General features: G+C 37.3%; 1 protein-coding gene across 1 annotated transcript in view; it reads left to right on the forward strand.

Moving 5' to 3' along the window:
* The window catches only part of LOC149269296 (uncharacterized), a 94,710-nt gene that overhangs the window by 34,119 nt on the left and 34,157 nt on the right, over positions 1 to 26,434 (forward strand). Inside the window, exons 5-9 of the mRNA XM_089468351.1 lie at positions 7,588 to 7,692; positions 8,757 to 8,848; positions 10,822 to 11,058; positions 13,197 to 13,355; positions 22,807 to 22,985. Of these exons, the coding sequence (XP_089324477.1) occupies positions 7,588 to 7,692; positions 8,757 to 8,848; positions 10,822 to 11,058; positions 13,197 to 13,355; positions 22,807 to 22,985 (772 nt within the window). The remainder of the gene's footprint in view (positions 1 to 7,587; positions 7,693 to 8,756; positions 8,849 to 10,821; positions 11,059 to 13,196; positions 13,356 to 22,806; positions 22,986 to 26,434) is intronic.

Raw genomic sequence — 26,434 nt, forward strand, 5'->3', positions numbered from 1 at the left:
ATTTATTTATTTATGTTTTTTTTTTTTTGAATATTAATATGAATATAAGAATAGTGATCTATATATGTATTTTTATGTGCATAAGTGATTCCAACGATTCCTTAGCGAGTTCATTGCTAAGCCTGAAAATTGTTTTTGAATTCTCTGTTCTAATTCCAAATTTAATTCTTATCAACAAAAATGAAAAAAAAAAAAAAATTAAAATAAATAAAAAAATTAAAAAAAAAAAGAAATAATTTAATATAAAAGTATATTTTAGCACACCATCTTTTAAAGAGCAAATAGCTTAATGAAATTAATAGATTCTTGGGCATATGAAGCACACACTTAGATATGAATACTGCGCCCTGAAGAAGTCTTTCAGAGCTTGAACACCCATACTAAAAGACAAATATTTATCTCTGCTATCTCTTTGGTATAATGTATTCTACTCTCATTCATTAAGATTTTCCATATCACAATGGCTAAAATATCTAGTTTAATTATTTAATATATTTCAAGATTATAATTAAACATTTTCCATTGCAATCCAATTTTATAATTTATTTATTTATTTCAATTTAAATATTTGCAATAATACTTAGCCCAAAGTTTTCCCTTTAGCTTTCATTAAAGTCTCTCCAAGATTTTCGGATTGCAGCTGCTATTTCTGTCTTTGCTGTCTGTTGAGATAAGTGCATAAGGATTTCCCTTTTGCTCAGCTGACATTATCTCTTATAGTTCCGTCTCTGTGCTTTGCTCACCCTCCCGCTCTCACCCTCTTTCACTTTTGGACTCCGCCAACATGCTAACATGTGTATTGTATGTTTCCTATTGCTCGCAGTTTTGCTGTCCAATTGAAAGTGAACTCTGCTCCTCTCCTCTCTGGACTCGCTGCTCCCACTGGCTGCTCCGTGGTCCTTTATTAGTTTAGCGCTGGCGACTGATGCTGCAGTTTTGTGCTGTCCCCCTGCCATGCCACGCCCCTCACTTTCTGACAATAAATTGTGAACAAGCGTGGGGCGTGCGCTGACATTTTGTGGTGCTGTCCAGCTCCATCCAGCTCATCCAGATCGGCCTGGCCTGGCCTGGCCTGGTCTGGCAGCTGTGTCCGCCTGTCCCTCGCCACTCGGTCAGCTCGTCTGTTGAGGTTTCATTTGGCACTTGACATATGTATGTACGAAAAACTGCGGCTAGAATAGAACTGGTTGTGCGGCGGATTTGAGGAATGATGGAAACTGGCCGCGTTTTTTCATCATCTCTTCCTCTTGATTTTCCATTTTATCTTTTTTTTGTGGGTTTTTAAAATGCAGTTAAATATTTGCGATTTTTTTCATTTTTTTTTTTTTTTTGGTGCGAGCCTTGTTGCAGTTTTATAAACTCGTAACTAACCGCAGGTTTGTGTTGTCATTCTGGGCGCTTCAGCCCGTCCGGCGGATTCGCGGCCGGAGCTTTATCGTAGCTGGCGCGCTGCGGCGCCTGTTTTTATTTATTTAAGGCAAACATTTTTAACTGCTGACGTGGTTTCAGTTTTTATTCGCAGTTATTTTGCAGTTTCAGTGTGTTTTTTTCTGTTCTGCACGCCAGCCGAACCGGTCGAGCCTTATAAATTATTCGTGTCATGGCCCGGCAACATAAATTCTTGACCATCTCATATTTATTCCAATCTACCTATGTGATTTCTGTAATATATATGTATATATACTTATATGGGTGTGTGTGTATGGGTGGGGCCCAAAAGTAAGAGTTTAATCAGTTATTCAATTTAGTTAGACAGTTCGCCTCATACATATTGCAGGAGGCTGAAAGTTCAGGGTGTGACCTTTTCTCTCGCTCGCTCCGGATCTGCCTGAATAATTCAACAGCACTTTGTGCTTTAAACTTGACCAGCGACTGGGGGGCTAGCAACGCCATTTGCATTGTTTATTTGCTAATATTGTTAATCATAAATAACAAAGTTTATGCATAAACGTATTAACCTAAATCAACAACAACAAAAACAACAACAACAGCAACAACTAGCTAGCTGGCCAACCCACGTTATCCTTTGGCCTGGTCAGGGCAGCTTGAGTAAATGACTCAATATTTGACAATCATAACATCCGCTTAGTCTTCATGGTTCGTTCTGCTACTCGGCCAAGAGAAGAACAACAGCCCCAGTTTGTCAATGGCAGTTTAAGCTCTTCTATCTATAAATATGTATATGTATGTATATATACGGCCATGCAAGTAGTGCGTGTGTGTGTGTGCCATAGACAAGCTCATAATTCAAGTTAGCAAACTTCTTGGACATGCTCTCCACTGCTGCTCCTTTACTGCTCTGCCGTGCTCTGCCCTTTGGCGGCATTTGTTTGTGTCGTAAATTTACGAGTCATAGCCAAAGCGAAAAGAAAAGGCAAAAAAAAGAGAGAAAAGGTTAGCAAGTTTTTCTGTGTCTTATGCTCTGTAAGAGGCATGAGTTAAATCGGATGTGGGCCATTGAGTAATATTCCATTTCATGGCGGGAATAGGCAAGGCAAAGCAAGGCAAAAGCAGAGCGAATAAGAACTTTACAGTCGGGCGCCAACGACTGCAGAATACTCGTTCGTGACTCGCGAGACCAGATTAATATTAAATTTTAAATTAAGTATCTATATAATCCCATATTTAATACTTAGGAAATATTAATAAAATTACCAGTAGGCAACAAAACAATTGAGCGCTTTATTATTTAAGTTCTCTTTGCGAGATCAGCCGAAATAATGCTCACTCTTTAATGTTAGCTCACTCAATAGTGCCATCTCGCTCACGCTCTAAGCAGCTGACAACCACGATTGAGTCATAGTGTCTTTTAACAGTGGCGGACAACTGAGCAGCTTGAGTTGAACTATTCGTGAGACGCTCAATAAACGAACATCGTTTAGTGAGAGACGCGACGTTCGTGCAATGAGAGTCAAAGAAAGTCAAAGTGAGCTGACCCCAAACGGCAAAGCACAAACACATTCACATACACACATGCACTCTCTCAAATTTACTAACGCTAGCGAAGACAACACTCGCACACATACTAATACATACACGACTGACGTTTTGCAACGAAACGAAACGAAACGAAACGGTCAGAAGACAGCCAGAGCGCAACAAAGTAAAAATGAAACGGTTGCTGGCCGATCGAGTGTGCGCTCTCAGAGTTTGTTCCTAGAGTGTGAGTGAAAGGCACTTATGTATATACAGACAGCGAGAAACGATCAACAGATATTGGCGAACTGTGGAGAAGAAAAATAGAAACGGAAAGAATTAACCAAATACATATTTAATTGAAGCATCAGAACGGCTTGTAATTAATGTTGGGTATTTTATTTAAACTACGCTTAGTCGAATATTTTAATACATACGATGTAGTTTTCTTTCATACAGACAGACTGAAGAAACCCAGTATGCTCATTTCACTTTCGTATGGAGCATAGGTACAACTCATAGAGCATCTGGAAGTCAAGTGCATATAATCGCTCATTTTGTTCTTCTTAATATATTTATTTATTTATTCAGGCTCGCATTGAATTGCAAATTAAAAGCTTCGCCTTGGTCCATAATTTACATTTAATGATTTTTTAATAGCAGCCAAATAAAAAAATAAAAAAATGTTTTAAATTACAGTAAATCAAACAGAAATGCAGACAGTTGGCCAAGCCTGGAGCGGGGGAGACATCGGGCTGGTTGACTGTAAACAGTGAAGCGAAATATGTCATTATGCGCTTAAATTGTTGCACAATTAAGCGTAGAAGAAGAATAGTTACGGCCAGCCATTGCACTGGCTCCTTCTCCCTCTGACACTCACACTCCCACTCTCTCGCTCTCGCTCTCGCTCTCGCTCTGCCCCCATCCACTGTCTGCTAGCGGCTTTTGTTTATTGTTGGCAGATTATGAAGCGACGACGACAGTGCGGATAAAACTTTTTATCGGCTATTGTTTAAATGATGCGGAGACGGAGCCAGCACAACGGAATGGAATGGCTGGCTGCATCGTGTTGACTGAAACCATCTGAATCGGAGCCAAGTTTAATCAGCTAAGCATGCGTTTACAATAGCAACAGCAATCCACAGCGATTACAGAATTCACTTTGATTTACCTAAAAGCTTATGCCAGAGCCAGCTTAAAGACGCCGACATTTACCTCCAATTTTAAAGCCAAGCAGGGCTGCTAGATTTATGCATGCTGCCGCCTGCACCAACTGACCGCAATAATAATTCAATCAATTTAAAACCAACACCTAATCAAACAAAACGCCACAAGAGCCAACAAAAACAGCAGCAGGAGAGATAGCAGAGAAATTTAATTCCAATAATTCGTTATGAAGTCGATGCTAATAACGCTCCGCTGCACACAATGGACACGACGATGTTGTTGATAATAATGCTGATGCTAATGATGCTGATAATGATGATGATGATGATGGCGATGCACAGAATAGAGTCCTGCCAACGGCAAGGGGCCAAACCAACAAAAACAGATAGCAAAAGAGAGACAGAGATGGAAAGAGAGAGTGAGTGAGAGAGAGGGAGAGTGATAGAGATAGAGAGAGTTTGCAATGAATTTACACAAAATCGAAATCAGAAAATTACCATTATGCCAGGCAGTCAGGCCTGTTGGCCGTTGCCTGCTGCTTCTCCTGCTGCTCCTGCTGCTCCTCCCGCTTCTCCAGCTCCTCCTGCTGCTTCTATTCGAGGCCATTTCATATGACAGCAGTGAATTGCAACTCTAACCAGCTACAAATATTGGCCAGAGCTCTGGCGACTTGCAATTACAGCAAAAATTGTTGTTTGAGCTTTGGGGGACCGGAGCGAGCGAACGTTGGAGCAGCAACCGCAGCACATGACCAGCTGCACTGCTGTGGAACGACAACGAGCACGACATGAACGACCTGCCCGGTCAAATAACCCATTAACTAAAAACTTAATCAATTGGAACCCCAGCCCCATTCATAATCATTGCCAATCGAGAAGCAATAGCCCCACTGTGCTAATGAACCGTCAGCCAACCCCCCACAGCCCCACAGCCCCCGCTCACGGTCCACTGCCCACTGTACACTGCCTGCTGGCTGTTATTGAACGAATGGATCACAGGCAAATCTGGAACATAAAAAAAAGGAATTGCAGTTGGTTTCCCCTACGTACACCGTTGACGATGTGGTTGACCGTTCTTGGTTGCTATTAGCGACATTACAGCTCAACCCATGAATGAATGTCAATTGCCAGCGTGGGCAATTTTTCTCAGGAATACCCACACACTGTGCTCCATATGGGGTAGATTCGTTAAAACTTCATAGGCTGTGTGCTAATAGGCTCTAGGTAGAGCGAAAGAGAGCACAAATGCATGCAGAGCACTTTGTGGAATTATTTATATGGAAAACACTCTGCTAAAGACTTTTTGAATGGAATATTAAGATTAAATCATGCAAATTGACATCAGTTTGCCTAAAATGGTAGCAATACGTGAATAGGGCTTGTAATTGATATTTTATTTATTTATTTATTAACAAGTTCGAATTAATATAAAAATAAATCTGACTATGCGTTAAGCACTGGCAGCTGGCAGCAGGGGCCTTCGGCTTGTGTAATTGATATAGTTATAGATATAGATTAGTTTCTACTAATTTACGATTCATTATAGTATATTATATATAGTAAATTAAATAAATCAATTTATTCTATTAAAAGGTGGAAATTAAAAAATAAATAAAAAATCGTATGACAATTTAAGCAAAATAAATACAATTAATTAAATTAAAATAAAATAATTCATTGAATACTTACAAATAAATTATAAAAAAATTATAATAATTATAAGAATAAAATACAAGATTAAAAAAAAAAAGTATAAAAATTTCAATAAAACAAATTAGATATATGAATTTATTAATTATCATTATTAGAATAGATTCAAGTAAACATTGCAAAAATTTAAAAAAAAAATTTATATATATAAACTGAATATATGAATTTATTAATAGAATAAATTCAAGTAAATAATAAAAAAATAATAATTAAATTAAAAATTAAATAAAATAAAATAAAATAAAATAAATATGCCAACTGTCTGTTCAATTTATCTACGAATTTACTCACTCAAGAATAACTAATGTAGATATGTATGTATTGTAGGGAGCAGAATATTTATTGTTTATTTACTTATAAATTCAATTTGTCTGCCTTTCTATGTCTATTCACAAGTATCTTCCAGTTGCATCAACATATTTTTTATTTTTCCGACGTAAACGTCATGGTAAATCAATAAAAAATAAAATTGAATAAATCAAATAAAAATATTTGTAAAATAAAGTGACGACCTAAAAATAAATAACAAGAAAAATACAATTTAAATAAAATGGAAAATACAATGTAACAATATTCTACTACACTAATTTCCCATTTTTAAAGGCATCAAGATTTGTATATATAAAAAGAAGTAATATAAATACATATGACTTTTTAATTAAATAGTTAATGCGTTTATTTCTCCCTCATTAACGATTCAAATTAAAGTTGTCTGCCAAGCTCAGCAGCTTTCTTTAAATGTTGCCTCACTTGAGCCTGAGACCACGAGAAATTACATTTCTATCCTTACAGGTCGCTGATCTGCATAGTAGACTCAGATGCCTTAACTTTCTAAAGCGAATCTATTCAATCTATTAAATATCCTCTTGAAAAAGTTCAGAGGTGAATAAACATGTGCAACTGAAAGTCTAGAACTCTTTCATTCTCCTCTACTCCTACTCTTCCCACTCTTCATTCTGCATTGGCCGCCTTTCATGTTCTACAAAAAGATATTAAACTAATTAAATGAAGCATCGGTTAAAATAAATATATCATAATTTAAGCAATTTAATTTAAATTCTCGTTCAAGCTCGTATTTAAATACATAAAGTATCCCGCTTCGACGCAGCCCAGTTCCGAGCCTTTGCTGCATCACTCATTCCATTCTTTATTGGAAATATATAGGCAATCCAGCAATCGAGTTAACAGTTATTGCTGTTGTTGTTTCGGTTTGCTGCACCTTCGGCAAGTGCCAGCAGTTTTTAGCGTAAGCTGAAATTGGCGCTTGTCCCACAAATGTATGCTACACTTTTTTGCAGCATTCATTTTTCTAGCTGCCAGCTGCAGTGGCAGTTGCAGCGACTGCGGCAGTGGCAGTGGCAGTGGCAATTGTGAAAAGGAAAACAATCAAATATTGAGCGCAGCAAGCGGCAAATGGCGCCAACAAATAAAAATTTATACAACAGTCATAATCCATTACCCATGCCAGATGCCCGAGCGGAACTGGGCGCACTCTGGGCGGGGCCAGGGCCGATGGATCGGTAGTTCGTAGGGCCAGTTGCTGCTTCCGCATCTTTATTTATTTTTCACTTGCTCGACAAACATTTGTATAAATTTAAATGCATATATTGATGCATGCATGAGCCTATCGATCGAGCTTTAAAAATCTTCTGCTGAAACTTAACCCACATGTGTCACACATACACACACACATGTATATATAAAATTAAAGAAGAGCGAAATTGCCTTCACAACATTCTGTGTGCGAAATAAACTTGATTTTTAATTAATTAAATTTTATTTATTTACTTGGCAGCTCAGCGAACTGGGGCGTCCATTCACGGGCGGCTCCTGGTGCGGCAAGGCCACCGGGCCGCAATTATATTTCAGCGAAACATCCACGGTGACAGCATCAGTAAAGGTGAGTACAGGACGGCCAAACATACAGTTAATATTGCCGCTGTTTACCTGCGGCTGCGGCTGGGTGTGACATCCATAATATTGCAGATATTTCAAAAGATGACACGAGCTATGAAAACGCTGACGAAACTAATTGAAAATATCGATGGAAGCCATTGAGAGCGTACAGTGAATAGTTCTTGTTGTTACTTAATTTTCTTTGCTCTTCATTTTCTTTTTTGTGTTTTTGTAATTTTAAATTGATCAACTTTTGCGTTAACGTGGCGTATGCGTAATGTTTACTTGAGCAGCCATTGCCACTTTTTGATTAATATTTAAATAAACGTGCGGCCATAAAAGCAAATGGACAACGGCAACGGACAGCGGACAGCCTGCCCGCTTGTTGAAAGCGCCAGCGCATAAATTATGAAAATTAATAAAAATTCATGCTCCAATCGGATTGCTCGAATGGGCCCGGCCCAGGACTCTACTCCTGCTGCTGCTCCTGCTGCTGCTGCTGCTGCAACAAATTGCTTCAAGTGACGATGAGTTGACGTGGTCGAAGGCGCAGATTGCAGATTGCATAATTAAAGGGAAACTGCGTGTGCAAATGACAGTTTTCTCTGCCTCTTTTTATTCTTGCTTCCTCCTTATATTTTTATCTGTTTTTTTTTTTTTTTTTCTTTTTTCTTCTTTATTTTTTTTATTTTTTTTTTTTTGCTACAGCGACCCTTGGCCGAGCTCAATCAGAGATCATTCAACTTGAGCCAAAGTGAAACTGTTCTTTGTCTTGGCAGCTGTCGCTCAGTTTTCGGCAAATAAATATTTCAATTTGGCCCAGCGTTGGCCCTGCCGGATCGATGTCCCTTTGTGTTCTCACACACAATTGACGGCGCAACATTTCCTGTCGCATTTGCCAGCATTTTCAATGCATGCGACCGATATATATGTATACTATATACTGTATATATATACTTTTATTTTGAGCACTCAATTTCCAGCTCATTCTGGCCTGCGCTCTCATTGGCATTGCAAGTCTTGCTGCTTTTATAAGACATCTACGTTTTCTTCCTCTTCCCTTTGCAGGTATTTCATCCGCCACGCAATTTACGAGATGAGAAACCCTTTGAGTTCAGCATCAGATATAAATTTATAAGCCAATCCGATGCAGTTGTCAGGTAAGTGGACAACAGAAGAAAAAAAAATAATAATAGAAAACTATTGACTGATATGCAATTGTTTAAGAATAGGAAAGTGGAATGGGATTTTAAAAAATTTTAGGTAGTATAGAATTGTCTGAGCAGCGACAAAAAAAAAAAAATAAATAAATAAATAAATAAAAATTTCATATTTTATCTTACCTCTAAATAAATAAAATGAAGTTATGACTCACCTGCCGCCTAATAATAAACAGAGTGTAATTCATATAGAGCTGAGAGTAAAAATTTAATAAATTTCTTCATGAATCTATATAGAAAAAATTAAAAAAAAAAAAAAAAAAAATTATAATAATTTATATATTATTAATTATATACACATATCAAAAGTTCATTTTTTATTTTCATAAAAAAAAGGAAAATTTCTGTGCAGGAAATAAAATATGAGCATCTGGGGAAAAATCTTATAATTATTTCTTATTCATTTAAAAAATAAGTTGATGTTAATTCTTCCTAATTAAAGATTCATTTATTAAACAAAAATCGATGAAATTAATACATTTATAAAATTTCTATGAAGCTTTGGTCCTTTCGCTGAGGCCGGTTAAATTCTGCCATTATTCTGAGGCTTATACCGTAGTAATGCTAGGATAGATTAAATATCAATAAATGTGATTTTTAATTTAATTTAATATTTTGCATTACTTAAATTTTTAGCAATTGTGAATCTTAAAATTCATAGAAAATTTATATTTTATTTTCCATGCTGAGACCGAATAAGTCCATTTATTTTTTTTATGCATATATATTATTTCCTTTAATTTAATTTAGCTTAAATTACAGGCAAATATCTAACATTATTATGGCCCTAATTTCTATCAAAGAATCTCTTCATCAGCTTCTACTTTAATAAGAACTGAAGTTTGGGGCTAACTAAACTCTGGCATTGACATTCTTTGGCCTGCCCGAAATAGAATTCTGTCGAAATGTAATCAAGAAATTCGTAGAAGTTTATAGAATATATAAGTTTTGTATTGCAGCGAGTCCAGTTACTGTAATTTATCATTTGGGGCAACCTTGAAAGGAGCAGGGAGAGCTGCGGGGAGTGTGGACTTAATGTCAACGGCGAGCTGTGATGGCTGACAGGATTGGCCTTTGTTTTAACGCACTCGTTTGGCACGGCCGGAGCCGGAGTCGTCGCTAAATCCTTGTAGTTGCTCGAACAATGCCACTTTTGTTGAAATGCTGCATAAAACATGAGCAGCTCCAGCTCCAGCTCCAACTCCCACTCCAACTGGAGCTCCTACGTGGCATGCCATATACGATTCATGCTGCAATCCATTTGTGCTCAGACGTGTGTCAAATTTTCGTATAGGTGTCGCGTTCATTGTTTGTGACTCTTTTGCCTGCTCCTGCCTCCTGCCTCCTGCCTCCTGCCAGCTGCCTCCTGCCTCCTGCCTCCTGCCAGCTGGCAGTTGGCAGTTGCCGGCTGGCAGTTGGCTGCTGTTGTGCCGGATACGGCAATAGTGCTATAAATTGAAATGTATTTTTACGCCTCAACAAATTTCATACAATTTACACGGAAAAATAATATTTACGAGCGAGGTTGGGGCTGCTGCTGACTGCAGTCGAGAATTGCATTGAATGTGTGGGAGGGGCGCAAGGGGGAGTAGGGGGATATGTATGTCCGGCCGTACGGACCATTAGCAAACCAAACAATAGCCAAAACACTGGGCCAAATGAGGATTTTCAACTTAAAATGCCAGGATGTATTTTATGCAAATTGCAGGCAGGACAGGCAAGGCGGGCGGGGTAGGAGGCGGGCGGACATGCAGCCAAAATACCAAACAAATATAGTGCCTGAATGGAGGCAGCTAAACTAAATTAAATGCTAAACTTGCATACTCAACGACACCTGGAATGCACACACACACAAACACACACAGTCTATATATATACGTTTGTACTAATGGTATGTGGACTCTACATTACAGGTATGGCCTGCCCGATAAGCCATTGGAATTGGGACGTGTCACACCCGGCACCTATTGTACGAGGCAATTCGATGAATGCTATCGTAACAAGTGTCGCCTGCAAAGTCCAAATTATCCTGGTATGTATCCAAGGAATGTTACCTGCTATTGGACAATACGCCAGAAAGAAGTGCCAACCAGCAAGCATGCCATGATTGCCGTCAGCCAAGAGAATCAGCACAAAGCCCTAGTCAAGCGGTAAGTGAAAGCCCTAGTTGGAGAGAAAAAGAGAGAGAGACTGAGAGAGAGAGTGAGAGCTAGTGGATTTCTATTGAAATACCCAAAATGCTATGCCGTCCGTGTGCATGCAGGGCACATTAAATAAGCATTAGCATTTTGTGGATCGAGTGGAGCGTGTCGCCTTCGTATGACAAATTTCAATTTGGCAAATTGCAATGCGACTTGCAACACTCGACATTATCGCACTTGCTGTAAGCGGCCAATGGCATGAATGAGTGAATGGGTGAATGGGTGAATGAGTGAATGAGCGAATGCTGCCATTGTTGGCCATGTATTTTGTATATTCCAATTAAATGTTTGCATATCAAATTAGATAGAAGCAGACCGAAAGCTGCATGTGTGGCATGCAACAACGACAACTGACAGCTGAACGAATGCGGCTATAACTGAAGCCCATTTCAAATGCAAAATGTGTATTAAATGTCGCGATTGCCAAGCATACACTAGGTCGGCTGAGCACCTGAGCAAAGTGAATGAGGAGATTGGAGAGAATTCATATATTTATAATATAATGAAATATTTATAGATTCGCTACCTTAGAAGCAACCTAATTAATAATTAATTTATATTTCTTTTATTTAAATGAAATATTAATTTGCAGCTTATTTATAGTCTACTTAATCTAAACATAAATTAGTTGAATTTATTGATTTTCTACTTATATGTAAATATTTCACATGCAAAATAAATAATTAAATTCAAATAATTTGTGCTCAGATATAATAAATAAATGTAGTGAATTGGTGTTCAAACTCAGCAATTTATTCTTATAGCTTATTTATAGACAACTAATAAGCTATAAGAATAAATTGCAGAATTTAAACATGAATTCCTTACATTTATTTATTATTTATATTTATACAAAATTTTTACAGATTAGCTAACATCTTATTTATATATGCAACAAAAATAAGTTGAATTTATTATTAATATATACTTTTCATTTGCATGGAATAAAAAAAAAAAAATAAAAATTATAATAATAATCTTGCAGGTTTCTTATGTGCAACAAAAATTAGTTAAATTTATTATTAATATATATTATTTATTTATTTAGATTAAAGTATTGATAGATTATCTTGAAGTTTTTTTTTTATCCTTATTACCAAAACATTATACTATATATATTTAATTTATATTTCATATATATTTATAAATCATTAAAAACAGAAATATGTTAGATTTATTACCTCATTTTTTATTTATATAAAATATTCGTGAATCTATACTTTTTTATAGGTAACATATTCTAGACATTTCTTTCTTATACTTTTTATTCTTTATTGAATTTTTTTTTTTTTATATTTTTATTATTATTATTTTTTATATTTATATCCATTAATTACATTATGTTTAAAAGAAAGATATTAAATATTAAAATAAAAATATTTTATTTTTTATATATTTTATTTTTATGAAATATCTATATATATATATTAACTTAATTAAAGCCCAAAAATTTGAAATTTAATTACTTTATTATTTATAAAGTATTATGAGATTATCTTATAGTTATTTTCTTTATTTTATTTGGCTATGAAAAATATCAATAAAATTATACATAACTAAGAGGAAGTATAATTATAGATTTTAACTAAAGCAGGGCTTCAGGGGATATTTTATATATAACAAAATAATATTGGCTGTCAAACAGGTCTAAATCATCTCATTGTACCGGGGCAGGGCTTAGCCGAAATTTCAGCTATGCAACCTTTATAGACTAAAGAGTTCACAATTTTTGGCATCTAGACTTCTCGCTTAATGTTTCTCCCACGTACGAAGTTGTGTTAGTGATTATCTACATCTACAACTAAAATAGATGTTAGCTAGCTCTACTGTCATCGATACAGCATTCAATAGTCGTATAATTCCCCGTCAACAATTGTCGCCCTGGCAGCTTTATTAACTTTGACAGCTTCGACAGTTTCGTTGTTGTTTTTATTTGAGGCTTTGCGAAATGCAAATGTTTGCATTGCATTTAGCGCTGATTGCAATTTAAGTTTGTTTTGCTCTGTGCCATTTACCTCACTTTTTTACAGGTCTATTTATATGTATATATTTTTATACTAAATGGCGAATCGATTCTTGTTTTGCAGCTCCATTGCCAGCTTTAATAAGACCTCGCGCTCCATACGCGCCTGGTCGGACTGCACGGGCGAGCGCGATCATCTGATATTCTACGATGGCAGCTCCACCAACGATCCGGTTCTGGCCAAATACTGCGGCGGCGATTGGTTGCCGCGTGTCGTGTCACGGTAAGTGGAAAATGTCACGGAAATCGTAGTAGTAGTAGTCGTAGTAGTACAGCCAGAGGGAGCGAGATTCTTGCACTCTGCTCGGGCATTTATTTAACGCCATTTCTCTTTTATGAAAAAGTTAAATATGAGCCGAGCACAGCTCACATAATACATTTACAAGGCATACAGACTGACTGGGCGTCATTTTAATGAGCATGTGCTCTGTGTGAGTGTGTGTGTGTGTTGGGTGTATATATATGTGTGAGTGTGTGTGTGTGTGGATCTATGTGTAACTGAATTGGAACACATGCGCCCCAGGCCAACTGCAGTGCAGTGCACTAGGACTGCGGTCACACACACACACACAAAGACAACCACACACACATACACACACTCACACACACAAACACTGTTTATGGCGCTTTGTGTGTGCCTTTGCAATTGTGCGCAATGCTTAAGAAAAACCGGAAATTGGTTTGCTCTGCAGACAGACAAAGCAACCAAGAGACAGACTTAAATAGACACACACACACACTCTCTGGACACACACTCGACACATAAATAGATTTATATGTGCGCCATTTGCAACTTTTTGCTCGACTATAGAGAATTGAGAATGCACGCCTATTGAAAACATTTTGATGCATGTGATTTATGCAATGGGTAGAAATCTCTGCTCATTTGGTGCCAAGTTCTTTAGAGAAGACATGCAACACTATAAATTCTTAAAGACCAAAACAAACTGAGTGTGTGCGGACACATGTATTAAAAGTAGTTATATCATGTTGCAAAAGTTTCTGGAATTGTTTAGCGGCGAGTTTTATGCTCCGTGTTGGACTCATTTCAAATGAACTTTTTGAGATTTATTTATTTCAGTCTTGTGCTGCGCGTGAAAAGTTATTTAAATTCAGTTTGCACTTGTTTAGACTTGAGTTTGGTTTATATATTATTATCATTTAGGAATATTTGAGAGTGTTTGTTGAACTTGCTCTACAAATCAAATAATAACTCATATCAATACAATGAAATGAAACATGATAATACTTGCCTGGGCTCTTCTCTTCAGACAGAATTAGGGAAGAAGTAAAATTAGATAAATTATGGGCTGCCCAAAAAACAAATAATGCAAGAAATGTGTAGAGCGAAATGAGAAGAAGCGCAATATATACTACTATAAACTACTACTACTCCTACTCCCACTACTACTAATGTTACTTCTACTTCTACTTCTACTTCTACTACCACATCTACAACTACTTCTGTTTTTACTGCTACATCTACTACTACCCCTACTACTACTACTCCTCCTACCACTACTTCTATTTTAAGTACTACATCTACTACTCCCCCTACTCCTTTTACTATTAATACTTCATAGTAGAGTCATTCCTACTACTACTACTTCTCCTACTACTACTGTTAATTCTACTTCTACTACTACTACATCTACTACTACTTCTACTTTGATTGTTATATCTACTAATACCCCTACTCCTACTACTACTATTATTCCTACTACTACTATTCTACTGCTTTTATCCTCTTACAACTGTTAATTCTACTTCTCCTACTATTACATCTACTACTACTACTACTTTGATTGCTATATCTACTACTACCCCTACTCCTACTACTACTACTATTCCTACTACTACTATTTTACTACTTTTATCCTACTACTACTGTTAATTCTACTTCTACTACTACTACATCTACTACTATTTCTATTTTGATTGCTATACCTACCACTACCCCTACTCCTACTACTACTACTATTCCTACTACTACTATTTTACTACTTTTATCCTACTACTACTACTATTACAACTGCTGCTACTTTTAGTGCTACCTCTAATCCTACTACTTCCATAACTATTTCTACTACTATTACTCATACAACTACTGCTAATTCTACTTCTATTCCTACTACTCCATCAACTACTAATTCTACTTGTACTACTACATCAACTACTACTACTTCTACTTTTACTACTCCATCTACTAATACTCCTAATACTACTACTACTACTTCTACTTTTACTACTGCATCTACTACTACTCTTAATACTTCTACTACTACTACTACATCTACTGCTAATACTCCTACTACTAACACATACTACTAATAGTACCACTACTATATAAGAGTCTATAAGTCAGTCTATATATCAACATACTTCAGATTTCAATTATATATATTTATATATTCATTTATTTATTTTTAGAAATATATTTTCATTTCCATAGAGCTAGCTCATTTCCTTTTGTTATCATCAGGTATTTCAATTAGTTCCCCTTCCATTTCCTGTTTCGCTGCAAACATTTTTCTGCTCTCTTTATCTGTTTTTCAGGTTCGCTTAGCTTTTGCTGAAGCACACACACACACCCATACACAATACATTTTAAAAGTTGGGAAAAAAATAGAAACGCCCGCAGATAATGCGCCTTGAAAGTGGCTCAAGTGCATAGTGCGAAAAGAGCGACCCCCTCTTTGCCACGCCCACATGGCATTGAAGTGGTCGAGCTGGCGGCCCATTGGCCCAGCCCTTTGGCCATTTATCTGGCCCTTCACATTCGCCGCGTTTTTGTTGCTGTTCGACTGCGAAAAGTTTGCACTTTTCGCTCACTCTTGAGACATGCAACTCAACTTTGATTGTTGCTGCCACGCCTCTCCCTCTCTCTCGCCCACTCTCTCTCTCTCTCTGTGCTATTTTTGCTTGTTTTCCTGTGTGGTTTATGCAGCTGCAGAAATATTTGAAAAGTTGAAGTTCGCGGCACAAATTAAAAGTCAGTCAGGCAACGATGCTGATGATTACAGCTGATGCTGGATGCTTGATGGATGTTGTTGCTGTTGTTGCCGCTGTTGCTGTTGCTGTTGCTGCTGATGATCATGAGAATCGTTTCACCTTGTTGCTTAATCTCTTAATGAGTTGCTCTCGGGCATTTATTGACATTTTCGTCAAGCAATGGGGGCGTGAGTGGGTGGCGGCTCTTCTAGAACGAGAGCTGAAATCTTATGAGCAAACATGCACAGAGCTCCGCATCAAGAATGCATATAGCGTAAAATGCACACACGGCTGAGTAGGAGGCCTGAGTCGTGGCAAGCAAATGTGTGCAAGTGTGTGTGTGTGTATGTGTGTTGGGTGTGCCATGCTGCCATGGCAATGTGTGCCAGGCTTAAGCGCGCTGCTAAAGTTGTCCTCCTCGCGGCGGCTAACGTCTTGCGCGACACGAGAAGACGTATATGTGGAATATGTATTATAAATGCAAGCTGCATCAGCTGCTGCAGTGTGTGTGTGTGTTGGCTTACAGACACCTCAGACATGACAGTCATATAATTTTTGCCCGCTTTTACCCGCCTGACTTTCAGCGCACACCCAGCGTGTGTGTGAGAGAGAGCGAGACAGAGCGAGAGTAGGGCCGGAGAGTGCTGTTGCCACATGAAAATTATTAATTTCGCTGTGCAACTTTAAATTGCAACAAGCGGCAGCAGCAGCCCCAACGTCTCCTGCTTGACGTGCCTGAGCATTTTTATTGAACTCTTTGCTCCAGCGCCCCGCCCTACGTTTCCTGCTGCACTTAAGCAGCTGTTGCATTTCTAAGTGCTGCCAAAGTATGTTAATTTTATATATGTATATACACATACATATATAAACATATATATACATTTTTTCTCACTTGAAAAGAAACTGAATAAAAGCATTAACTTTTTAAGCAGCATATTCATATAATATTATTTTTCTCCACACTTTGCAAAGGGGCTTTAGAATTTCCATGGCAAAGTTTCTAAAATGTTAATCTGTTGGCTGCTGCAAGTATTTCAACACATACGCACAAGATTTTCAGCACATATTTATATATGAAATGTTTTTTTTTTTTTGTTTTTTATTCCTTTTTTTTTAGTTTAATTTTAACTTATGCTGTCTGCAAGTGCATTAAAAGTTCGTTATTCAGAGAGCCCAAATTATTTGATGTCTCGTGGCTATAAGCCAAAGTTAACTACCTACAGATAAAGTTTACATGTGTGCAAATACATGTGTGTGTGAGTGTGTGTGAGTGTGTGATAGTGAGTGTCTGCAAATATGTTAAGTTAAGTTCTCTTGCAAGTATGTGCAAGTGTGTGTGTGTGTGTTTTTTGAGCGAGCTGCCGTGCTTATGTATGTGTTTACTTGGAAATGAGTTTTACTATTTGTCAAACTTGATTTAAATTTCCATATAATTTGCATGTAAGCTTTTACATAATGTAAATTTAGAAATAGCTGAGATATGAGAATAGAGAAGAATGATATTTTTGTAAAGCATTTGGAATTAATTTATTGTTAGAGGTTTTATTAATCATTGAGCGTCTTCTCATTATGTTTACGAAATCGTTTGTTAATAGAATGAGCAGTTCTTCTTTAGTTTTCATTTAAGAATGTAACAAAAACTGATTTCAAACTTTCAATGAGTACAGTGTATACAAAGAACGATATTCGCGCTCCCTTAAATCCAACTCCAAATGCTCTACAGAAATCACATTCATGTGCTGCTCTTCATACTTGAAATTAGTTATGATAATACAAAACATTAAAGACATTTCATTATACACTTGCTTCAAACAATGGAGCAAATAACTTTAATACAGTTTTAATAATACTATTTATGTATATAATAATAGTATATACATATAGGTTCTCTAATATTAGTATTTATAAATAAAAAATAATAATTTTTGTGTATAAAATTGTGAATTCTGTTAGTCGACTTAAGACCGTCTGGCTGGTTGTTCATGCTTCAGCACATTTACAGACTCATTTCTGTTAATGCTCGATTATGTTAACCAGATCTGCTCCTCTCCCAAATTGCCATGTTATGTTATTAACAGCACTATCCGCTGTTAATAGCATAACTAAGACTGCAGTGTAATCTAGTTTCAGTTCTTGACTTTAAATTGCACAGCTGTATTACTTACTACAAAAGGAAAGTAAAAAAAAAAGTATTTTACTTATTTGCGACAGCTCCCCTAGAAAAAATATGTATGTGTGTATGTATATTAATTCATGCTTGCATTGAATATAAACATAAAACTAAAATAAAAACCTACCTTCAGGGCATACTCTAGATTCTACTCTGGCTCACATATTACAACAGTTTTTGATAAACCTCTCCAGGTCTGCACACTAACTCTCTGAAAGCTTTCATACTAAAATATTCAAAACTGAAATAAACCATATTATTTTAAACAATTTGATTAGCCATCGTGCCTGCCCAGTGGCTTGTTTAATTTGACACAAATTCGCTGGCTTATCGAACCTAATCAACTGGCCACAGGACCTGACCTGGACCCGAGCCTGTGCCTCTGCTCCTGCCTCTGCCTCTGCCTCTGCCTCTGCCTCTGCCTCCGCCTGAGCTGTTCATTATTAGAACTAGTTCAATTAGCAGGCCCAGCTGAGCTGTGTTTGCTTCTCAAAGCGAGCATCAAATTTGCTGGATAATTCCGTTAACCAGCCCGAGTACTGAGGGCGTTCAATGCACCGTTCTCCACCTGCTGCTGCAGAGTGCCACCTCACCTCACATCAATCGACAGGCCAGCACTTTTAGAGCCGCCAATCTCGCTCGCTGCTCTCGTGTAGCCACAAGACGAGGTGGGGCCACGCTGCCATTTGCGGTCAGACATTTTGGTATCGGGGCATGTGCAAATTCGTGACCAACAGCAGCAGCAGCAACAGCAGGAGGAGGAGGAGCAGCGTCAGTCGAGTGCTGCGAAGTATTTCATGCGACGCATTGATAACCGCCGGCAAAGGGCAAAGGGCCAACGCTTGGAGACGTGTGCTTTGGGTTTTTGTGTTGATTTTACGACACCCGCAAGTGCCGCAGGCCATTAAGTACCCAAGTGCTACGCATACGTAGTGCGTCCCTTCGCCTCACCTACCCACCACCGCCCATAAGCCACAGCGCACTGGGAAGCACGGCCAAAGCCAACATTTGTGCGCTTTATTAAAAATTAATTTACTTTTCATTTGCAGTTTATTGCACTTGGCAGTGACAAAAAGACAGAAGAAGAAGGAGAAGAAGAAAAGAGAGGAGCAATGTTGCAGCAGCCCAAGCAGCCCACCCAACTCCTGCACACGTGTTCCCCAGGCTCCCACTCTGTCCTTGGAGGTGTCCTGGAGGTGTCTGAATAATAAGAGCACCCATCGCTCGGCTGCTGCTCGACTTGCTGCTGTCTTTTAGCCACACTTACACGTATTAAAAAGCCATTTGTGTTTGGCCATATTTGATGGCTTTTAACATCGGCCGTGCGGCGCGTGAGGCGCCTTGACAAGCGTCAGGTGTGGGCGAAAGCCGCTCAAGCTGCTGCTCCCGTCTCCTCTCATTTTTATGTACTTTATATGACTCATACGCCGCGTGAGCCGCCCCTATAAAAATTCAATTTGAAATTTAAATTGAAAAGCTTTGGCAAATTAATGAAAAAACTGAGGAGAACAATTGCAAGCGTTAGCTCAAACAAAGAACCCCTTTCAAACTGTAATTAGTTTAATTGCTTTCAATTTCACATTTAATGCGCTGACCAAATGAAAACAGAAGCAAAAGAAAATCGTATTTAAGTAAAATGAAGCTGTTTAATTTTTAAATTTTATTGAAGCTTTATTTATATATGTACTTATTGTCTGTATGTATGTATATACAATAACAGATAATTCTATATATAGCTTCAACTCTGCGGTGGCATATTTCGTTAATTTATTTCAGCTGCAGAGATTCAGCTATTGTGAATAATATTATACATCCGCAATATAAATAATAATGTATTTATTTATATTTATTAGACATTAGAGCGATTCGGTCTGTATGTGTTTTTTTTTTTTTTTTTTTTTTTTTTTTTATAAATACAAATATACATAGATATGCATGCAGCTTGATCGTTTGATTACGCTCACGCACTGTTCGGGAAAGCACCCGAACAAAATCCTGCTCTCTCGCTCACGCGCTCAGCAAGGCACTGGCCCTTTTCATTCGTGTCTCGCTCATTTAACGAACATCATTCAGAGAGAGACACGATTGACGTTCGCGCAATGAGAGTCCGAGAGAGTCAAAGTGAGCTGACTTCAACAGGCAATGCTAATGGTCACATACACACATGCACACACTCAATTTACTTAGCGAAGGCAGCACTCGCACACATACCAATACACATACGAAAGATGCTTTGCTTTAACTAAACGAAACGGTCAGAGGACAGCCAGAGCGCAACCAATCAAAAACGAAACGGTTGCTGTGAGATCGAGAGCGAGTCGTTGCAATCGGCTGCTCTCTGAGTTTGCTCTCAGAGTTTGCTCTCAGAGTGTAAGTAGAACTCAGTTATTAACAGACATCGTACATAGTATGTATGTATGCGGGATTGCTTGTGGAGGTGTTTGCTTCGTATATTCTGCTACTCAGAGCTGAGCAAACTGACTTGTGGGAGGATTCCGCAGAGTTATTTTCCATAACTCCCCATTAATGTAAATTTTGTATAGAATTTCGTTGCGCTTGAGTAGCCAAAGTATTGTTCGCCTTATTCTCAACTTGTATTTGAAGACTTTATATTTGGTCTGTCCATACATTTTGTATACTGCTCAGCATATTTAGCAAATTCATTGCGAATATACAATTACATCTCATACACTTTAATAGTTCATTATCATATTTCATTCAGGCGCCACAATATTGCCCACTTTTAAAGCCTTTTCATATTACTTTAGAGGCAGTGAACTGCTTGTGCGAGCATTTGCCACCAAAAGTGGCCAAGTTTTATGAGCACTTGATGTCATTGCCAACACTGGCCAACACAATTGCGAAATTTCAACTCTTGGCCTGTGCCTTCTGCTCCTGCTGCTGCTGCTGTTGCTGGCGTCACGTCGTCTACAACAAATGGTGCAACACCCACGGCTGTCATTTCATAATTTTTACCAAAAAAAAAAAAAAAGACTTATATATATATGAAAAGACAAACGGCCTGAAAATTGTTGGCCCGCACTGTGAAGATTCGCTACTTGCTCGCTTGTTCGTTCGCTTGTTATGCCAAAAAATTTGCCTAAAACTTTTGGCGTGTCCCGGCGCGACGCCAGCGGCAGCAGAGGCAGCGGCAGCGGCCTCGGCAGACAATGGCGAAAAAAGTTAATTTGGCAGCGAGAATGCAAACAACAAGCAGACGAACGGCCGAACGGACACTGTGCTTGGGGCGGGGTGGGCGTGGCGCAGCAAGCTGCTGGCAAAACGGCACAACAAGAGGCGGCGAGAGCCTTTTGCCTTGGCAAGCTCAACCTTTGTTTGTTTCCCTGTTTACAAATATACATAAATACATGTACATATATTGAAATATGAATATAAGTAATAAGTATATAAATCTGCTCAAGTCTGGCCAACAGCTTTGCGACTTTACAGGACTGTCGTTCTGTGCAAATTGAATTTACGCCGAGCTGACTGTTCGCATGCCTTTAATTTGAGTGTTGACTGTTTGTTTGTTGTTGCTGCTGTTGTTGTAGTGGCAGTTGTTAAACGTTGCGTATGCGCAATATGAAAAACTTTGACTATTAATCACCTTTAAGAAATATGTAAATTTTTACAACTGTTTCTAGAGTCAAAGAGTATTTATGAATATCAATTTTTTTTTTTATTTATCTAATTTTATTTCCCCCATGGACTCTCTCATTGAACAACGATTTCTTTCTATTAGTATTTGTTTAGCCGGCCTAACAAATACTAATCTCAATAGCTCAGTTATTCATGTCATAAAATATGCAATAAAATATATGATTATTGCTATTAAGCTTCTCTCTTTCCATTCTCTCTATCAACAAATTTTATTTCTTTTTTTTTTTTTTATTATATTATTTAAACAGGCTTTTTACTACCAAATTGGCAGCTTAACAAGTTGAACATAAAGACACAATAATTTACAGTACATCAAAAAATCAATTTTGTTTGCTTTGTAAAAATTTGTAAAAGAATATTAATTTTGATGTTTGTCAAGTCTTATACGAGTATCTTAGACTAAGAAGTAATTAAATATGTATACAAATATATAGATATGTTTAATGCTATTTTTATATCTCACTCAATTTGAATAATCTTGATTTAATTATTATTATTAATATGAAATATCTAGAAAAATGAATTATTAAATTCAATATTGAATACAATAATATATATAATTATTACTATGATTATATACATATACATAATGATTAAGTCATGAGACCTAGAATAATATATATAATTATTACCATTAATAAAATAAATAATATTGTATATAATTAATACCATAAATAAATTAAATAATAATATATATAATTATTACCATTAATAAAATAAATAATACTGTATGTAATTAATACCATAAATAAACTAAATAATAATATATATAATTTTTACCATTATCATATCTCACTCAATCTGGCAATCTCTCTCACTTCCACTCTCTCCCCCTCTCGCTCTCTCTTTACAGTGGCCCCGAAATGCTGGTCGCTTTTCACTCCAGCCCCTTCTCGGCGCCCCTGCAACAGGGCATACCCAATCGTGGCTTCGAACTGGATGTGGATATACTGTTCACCGATTCGGATTCATTTGACTTTGCCCAGGGCACAAAAAATCTTTGTGAATTTCATATAAATGCATCGAATCCGGGTAAGTACACAATCAAAGGGCACACGAGATGTCAGACGTGGCTTAAATGCGAATATTAATGAGATGCACGAATGGGGTCAGCTGCACGGGCCTGAGTTGCCTTTGCCGTGGCAGCATTGTTATATTTATAATTTATTGATGCACACACACACACACATGTATATTTATATATGCATATATGTATGTATGTATTGCTTAATCAGTGATGCTGCTTGAGCGTTTGGCTCTGCACGCACTCAAGTGGAAGTGGAACTCAAGCTGCAGCCGCAGCATTTAGCTCTCCGGCGGAGAGCTAAGTGCTTGGGGCCGGCAGCGCGTCTTATGGTAATCAAAAGTTGCATCCACTTTAAAGTTGATGAAACCTGAGCAACGGACGGGCCATTCATTAGCTAGGGCTACGACTACGGGGAGGGTGTGGGGGTGGAGCACTGGGAGCCATACCTAAGCGGACTTAATGGATTTTTAATTTGATTCAAGGCCAGACGAAATCAAATTGAGTTGATCTGACAGCAAACGAAAACTGAAAGCTAACGACAGCAGCAATTGGCAGATTTTCATTAAAAAAATAAATAAATAAATAAATAAAAATAATACATATTTTTAAACTATTTTATTACACTGATTAAAACATATTAAATTTTGCGACAGTTGAGTGAAGACAAATTATTTTTATAAAGGTTTCATTTTACTTTGGTAAACTACCAAATTTATTTAAATTGTTTATTATGCTAAAAATTAGAGTCTATGATTTATGAAATATCATGAGAAATACTAGATCTCTCATATGAAAATAAAGACCACAAAGTTTCTCTCTGCAAAGACATAATGAAAAGAAGATTCGATGAGTAAATACAGGTTATATATCCACAATAATAAATTAGCTCTAGGCGTCCTAGAAAATATTGAGCGAGGGATTCAATGTCATAAACCTTAGATAAAACAGAATAGTCAAAAATATGGGAAAGTAAGTACATAAATAAGAGGAAATATAAAAAATATATGTTTATATATGTTAAGAAATGTTTTAAACCCTTTTTATTAATAGCTTAAAAATATTTAAATAAAAGAAATAGGGGTCTATGATCATATATTATAAATTAAATAAAAACACTCTACAATTTCCACTTCTTTCCTCAAATCCTTGCAGCTAAAATCTATTTTCAGTCTTCAACTCGCTTATTCTTTTGCTCAAATCAAATATCCTCTCAGACATTATAAAAATCAGTTGAAGTAACTCAATAAATCATTTTCCATCCACTTGAACAGTGTATGGCTACGTCCGTAATACCCCAGCGAAAACTTCTCACATTGTTTTTAATTAGATTTAAATTGTTTGCTGGGCTTTCCTTCTCTTTTTTTTTTCATTCTCTTTATCAGCGCCCTGTGCATAAAAAATATAAACGAAAATTCTCCAAATAATCCATAAAAAATTAAAAACGCAAATTTCCAACGGAAACCAAACAACAGATTTGCTTGCACGAAGTGTGTGTGTGTTTGTGTATGGGTGTGGGTGTGTGTGTGCGTGCTGCTGCGCATTGTAGATACGCCTTAATACACTCACTTAATTGCGGTAAATTGTAAGCTGAGCTCTTAAATTGCTTGATTTTTATGTGGATACTCATTCAGGAATGAACAAGTGAGTATATTGGCTTTGTGCAATGCCCGTCCGTTCGTTCGTCCGACCAGCTTGTTTGAGCGTAAGCTTCTAGACTTTCCATTTCCACTACTATGACCAAAACTGATATATCTAACGCCCACTGGGGCGTGGATCTGACAGCGTGAGTGAGCATTCAGTAGTTGATAATGCCCGACTGCAACGCTCTTTTTTTTTTTTTTTTTTTAGGTATTTTTGCTTTTCTTTTGGCCAGGCGGCTGCATTTAATTGAAAAATTATTAAATGAAATTTTGGGCTCGAATCGCAGGCTGTGCAAGCACAAGTAGAAGTCTCTATGACTGTATGTGTATGTGTGTGTGTGTGTGTGTGTGCAGTGTAGCAGACACTAATGTTCATTAATTTGCACTAAATAAGTTTTGAGTAGGTTTATTTACTGGCCAACGCTTGGTTGGCTGCAATTTCTTTCTCTTTTCTTTCAGATTTTCTCTCTCGCTCCCTCTCTGTCTTGCTTTCTGCAGTTCTCAATCCTTGCTTTATTTGCAAATTTTACTTCATCTGAAATTAGTTTTCGCAATTTTGGCAGCTGTAATGAGAAAAGCGCTAGCAACTCAGCCTCAGCCACGCCCACAGCCACCCACTTAAGTTGTCCCTTTTTTCCCTATATTTTTACCATTTTTTGTTTTTCCTTTTAATTTGTTTTTGCTATGGTTCGAGTTGTTGCTCTACGCTCATTAACTTGGCAGCTTATTTGTTTGTTTGTTGTGCCACGGCCCACGAAGCCGGCTGATTGTTGTTGTTCTTGTTGTTTTGGTCAATTTTTGACCGTTTAACTTTTGGGAAATGCCTTCAATTTTGCGGGCATTGCTTCGGCCGCCTGGGCATTAAGCTAAATGCGCTGGGAACTGGCACAGCTGTGTGTCTGTCCGGCCGGCCGGCCGTCCGATAATCATTAGCAAAGAGGCGTGAAAGCACGTCATATCTATCATTGTTTTAATCAGCACCAGCAGCAGCAGCAGCAGCAGCAAAGTCTTAAAGCAACAATAGCAACATAAATCACAACAGCTGCTAACAATGTAGAATAAATAAATAAACGAAAATTGCCAAAGTTCAATCAAACACACATACATATATACAATGCGTTTAAGTATGTATTTATTCTACTGTGATTAGCCGAGAGATTTATGAAACAAACTTTGGGAGATTTGAAAAACAGTTAAGCAAATTAAATGAGCAGCCAGGGAATATTTGTTTATTGGCCCAACAAATTGAGATATGTGGTTGATAAAAAAACTAAATTATATACTCCATGGTGCTTTAGATCTTCAGGCATTATTTATGCAAATATTTGTGTGTCAGCTATAGAGCTTTGTTGGACTTGTTTTGCAGTTTTGATATTATTTCTGTTGATTACAGAAAAGTTCAACTTTTTAGTATAATTTGCCATTTGATAGTGTTAGCTTTAATGTGTGTATTATTAAAAAGGACTTAACATTTTGAATTTAAACAAATTTAAGACAAAATTCACCCATTGTTCGCTTTGAATTTTCACAAATTCTTCCAAACGACTGTGACTGTCGCGTATTAGGTTTGCTTTTATATGTATGTATAACAGTCAATTTAAAGCATTACAGAGCTGTCGAAGCCCCACACAGCTGTTAATTAATGATAATTAATTGTAATCTTCAAGTGGCATTTCCCCTTTAAATAGCGACACACAAAGAGTTAAGCCGAAGGCGCTCAACAGAACACAAAGCCGAAAAGAAACGAAGTCGTTTGTTCAAAGCTAGCGAGTGAGTAAGCTAGAGTGAGAGCCTTAAATAGCGACACACGAAGA

This window comes from Drosophila arizonae, chromosome 4 (genome assembly GCF_054131065.1).
Source record: "Drosophila arizonae isolate 15081-1271.41 chromosome 4, UAZ_ARI_1.0, whole genome shotgun sequence".
NCBI lineage: Eukaryota > Metazoa > Arthropoda > Insecta > Diptera > Drosophilidae > Drosophila > Drosophila arizonae.